This window comes from Alligator sinensis, unplaced genomic scaffold, assembly GCF_000455745.1.
Source record: "Alligator sinensis unplaced genomic scaffold, ASM45574v1 scaffold1121_1, whole genome shotgun sequence".
In the NCBI taxonomy this organism is placed as follows: domain Eukaryota; kingdom Metazoa; phylum Chordata; order Crocodylia; family Alligatoridae; genus Alligator; species Alligator sinensis.
Window position 1 is genome coordinate 149,715 of NW_005843357.1, and position 2,980 is coordinate 152,694.

General features: G+C 62.1%; 1 protein-coding gene across 1 annotated transcript in view; it reads left to right on the forward strand.

Annotated features, from left to right (window-relative positions):
* The window catches only part of SH2B1 (SH2B adaptor protein 1), a gene marked incomplete at its 5' end in the record, with an annotated part of 3,949 nt that extends 2,354 nt beyond the window's left edge, over nucleotides 1–1,595 (forward strand). Inside the window, 4 exons of the mRNA XM_025194953.1 lie at nucleotides 3–96; nucleotides 230–401; nucleotides 1,209–1,344; nucleotides 1,496–1,595. Of these exons, the coding sequence (XP_025050738.1) occupies nucleotides 3–96; nucleotides 230–401; nucleotides 1,209–1,344; nucleotides 1,496–1,595 (502 nt within the window). The remainder of the gene's footprint in view (nucleotides 1–2; nucleotides 97–229; nucleotides 402–1,208; nucleotides 1,345–1,495) is intronic.
* Between the last annotated feature and the right edge of the window lie 1,385 nt (nucleotides 1,596–2,980).

Here is a 2,980-nt window from a genome sequence, read left to right on the forward strand (position 1 = left end):
GGTGGCGCCAGTGCCCATGGCGTCTTCCTGGTGCGCCAGAGTGAGACGCGGCGTGGGGAGTTTGTCCTCACCTTCAACTTCCAGGGCAAAGCCAAGGTGAGGCCCTGCAGGCCTGCATGGGGTCCTGGGAGGCTGGGTTGGGCTGGGCTGGGGGGCACTGGGTGACTTCCGAGGGAGTGGGGGGCATACGGACATGGCGGTTGAGCGTGCTCTTCCCTCCCCCCTGCAGCACCTGCGGCTGTCGCTGACGGAGGAGGGGCAGTGCCGTGTGCAGCACTTGTGGTTCCAGACAGTGTTCGACATGCTGGAACACTTCCGCGTGCACCCCATCCCCCTAGAGTCAGGCGGCGCCGCCGACGTCACCCTTGTCAGCTATGTCGTGGCTGCCCAGCGCCCCCACGGTGAGACACTGAGGACCTCCCCCCCCGCCCTGCAACGGCTAGGCCAGGGACCTCCCTCACTCCCCCAGCCCTTCGCCATGGGGTGCAGGGACATGGGAACCCACCTGTGTGCACATGTGCCTGGATAAGTGTGCTTGCATGTGCTCCGAGCCATGCCTGTACTGGCGTGTGCATGAACACGTGTGAGGCTGGTTGTGTATGCTTGTACGTGTACATGTGTAGGTATGCGCATTTTTATGTTTGTGTGGGAGCATGCAAGTGCAGTGGCACGTATGTGTGTGTGCTGAGATGGGTGCTGCAGCAGTTGGCTGCTGGTAGGTGCACAGGTGGCAGACACGTAGGGGTTTTTTTTTGTAGGTACACGCATGCGTGTGCCTGGATTTGTGGGCATTTGTGGGTACACAGGCGCACATGTCCGTGAACGTGCAGATTCTTGCAAGTGCACGCACACACACATGTTGTGGAACACACACTTGGATTTACGTGTGCTCCTATATGGAGGAACACATACAGACTCCCATGTCTGCACGTCCATACAGGTGGTTGGTATTCCTGGACACGTGCTTGAATGGGAGCCTGCATGCATGGAGCTGTACGTGTCTGGATGCTGGTCTCTTGGTTGATGCGTGGACTTGCGCCTGCATGCAAAGCTATGTGCTTGCTGCACGTGTGCGGACGCGCCTGTGCCATGGTCCTGTGCCGCCTCTGGGTTGGGTGCTGCACTCCCTGCGCTGTTGCCCTATGTCCGTCCCATCTCTCACAGCCCTGTTTATTTGTGTCCCACCCCATGCCCCTTCCCCGCTGCAGGCAGGGACCGGGGTGATGCGTGGACTTGCGCCTGCATGCAAAGCTATGTGCTTGCTGCACGTGTGCGGACGCGCCTGTGCCATGGTCCTGTGCCGCCTCTGGGTTGGGTGCTGCACTCCCTGCGCTGTTGCCCTATGTCCGTCCCATCTCTCACAGCCCTGTTTATTTGTGTCCCACCCCATGCCCCTTCCCCGCTGCAGGCAGGGACCGGGGTGGCAGCCGCACCGCGGAGCCCCCTCCCCCGCTGAGCCCCGGCCACCCCGGCCCCCCCCCGGGGCTGACCCCAGGCGCCCGGATGAGGAAGACGAGGATGAGGAGGAAGATGTGGGGGATGGGGCCGAGGGGGCCTGGGCTCGGGCCGTGCACAACCAGTACGCCTTCGTCTGACGCACCGTGGCCCCCACCGCCCTGGGACCCCCCCCCTTTGCCCATGGGACCCCCAGGCTCTCCCACCCCCTACTCCCCCTACAAGTACATGCCCCCTGGCTGTGGGCCCGGGGCCCTGATGCACTACAAAGGGGTTGGGAGCCGCCCCCATAAGGGGAAGGGGGGGGCCCTGGTCCCCATCACCAAATACACAGAGCCACTCACTGCGTTGTGCCACCCACGGCCCTCTGGGCTGTGACCTCTGACCTCTGACCCCAGCCCCTGGGCATGGGAACGGGCCTCCCCAGCACTATTTATGTTTCACTCTATCGGATCAGTTCGGAGTGGCGTGATTCATGAGGCCCCGCCCCCACACCCCCCAGCACCTGGAACATGCCCGTGTGTGCACACAGGCAGACACGGCAGCTGGGCCGTGCACACACCTGTAGACACCACTGGCACCAGGTGCGTGGAAGACACGTGTGCAGATGGAGCCCAGGGGCTGGGGACATGCACACGTACCCATGTCTGTGTTGAATGCAGGTGTCTGGCACGTGCATGTCAAACCAGTGTGTAGAAACTTGGTGTCTCGCGCACGCTTGTAGAATCGAGGTGTCTGGGACACGCACGTGTGGAACCTGCACAGCAAAGGGGCCATGCATGCGTGGAGCCCAAGGGTCTCATGCAGGCATGCATCTGGGTTCATACATGTGTGACAGACACGCGTACAGAGCACGGGTGCTGGGGATGTGTGTGTGCACATGCTCAAGTGTAGGCACAGGTAGGACCCGGCCTGGGCACAGAGTGCAGGCATCCAGGACACGGGCAGCTGCACGCTCATACGCACAGACCCCAGGCCTCTGGGCCAGGCACATGCAGATGCATGTCCCACATGACCCCAGGCGTCTGGGACACAGGCGGGGCTGCACAAGGCCTCCTGGCATACGCGTGGCTCTTCATGGGATTTATTTTTCTACTGTGGAGAAGCCCCCGGGTCCCTCTCATGGCCCCAGACACCCCCCTCCCAGGGCTGTGGTTGGGGGGGATGCAGGGTCTGTCTACACCCCCCCACCCCCCTGTAAAGAAGCAGCAAACCCCACTGGGGGCAAAGAAAAAAAAAAAAGAAAAAGGCCCAGAAATGAGCAGAAAACATAAAAACTAGATGAAAAAATACTGAAGTCTCCACGCTGGTCTGTTTGGGGCAGGGGCCGGGGCAGCCAGATGCCTGGGTTTTCTGGAGGTGGGGGGAGGGTGGTCCCCTGGAAGAGCTGGGGGGGTCTCCCAGATGCCTGTCCTCTTGGGGGCTAGGGCTGAGGGTAGTGGGGGACCAGACACCTGAGCTCCTGGGGAGGGTGGGGCAGGGAGGCTGGATGCCTGGGTTCTCTGTCTGGGGGAGGGGGGAGGGG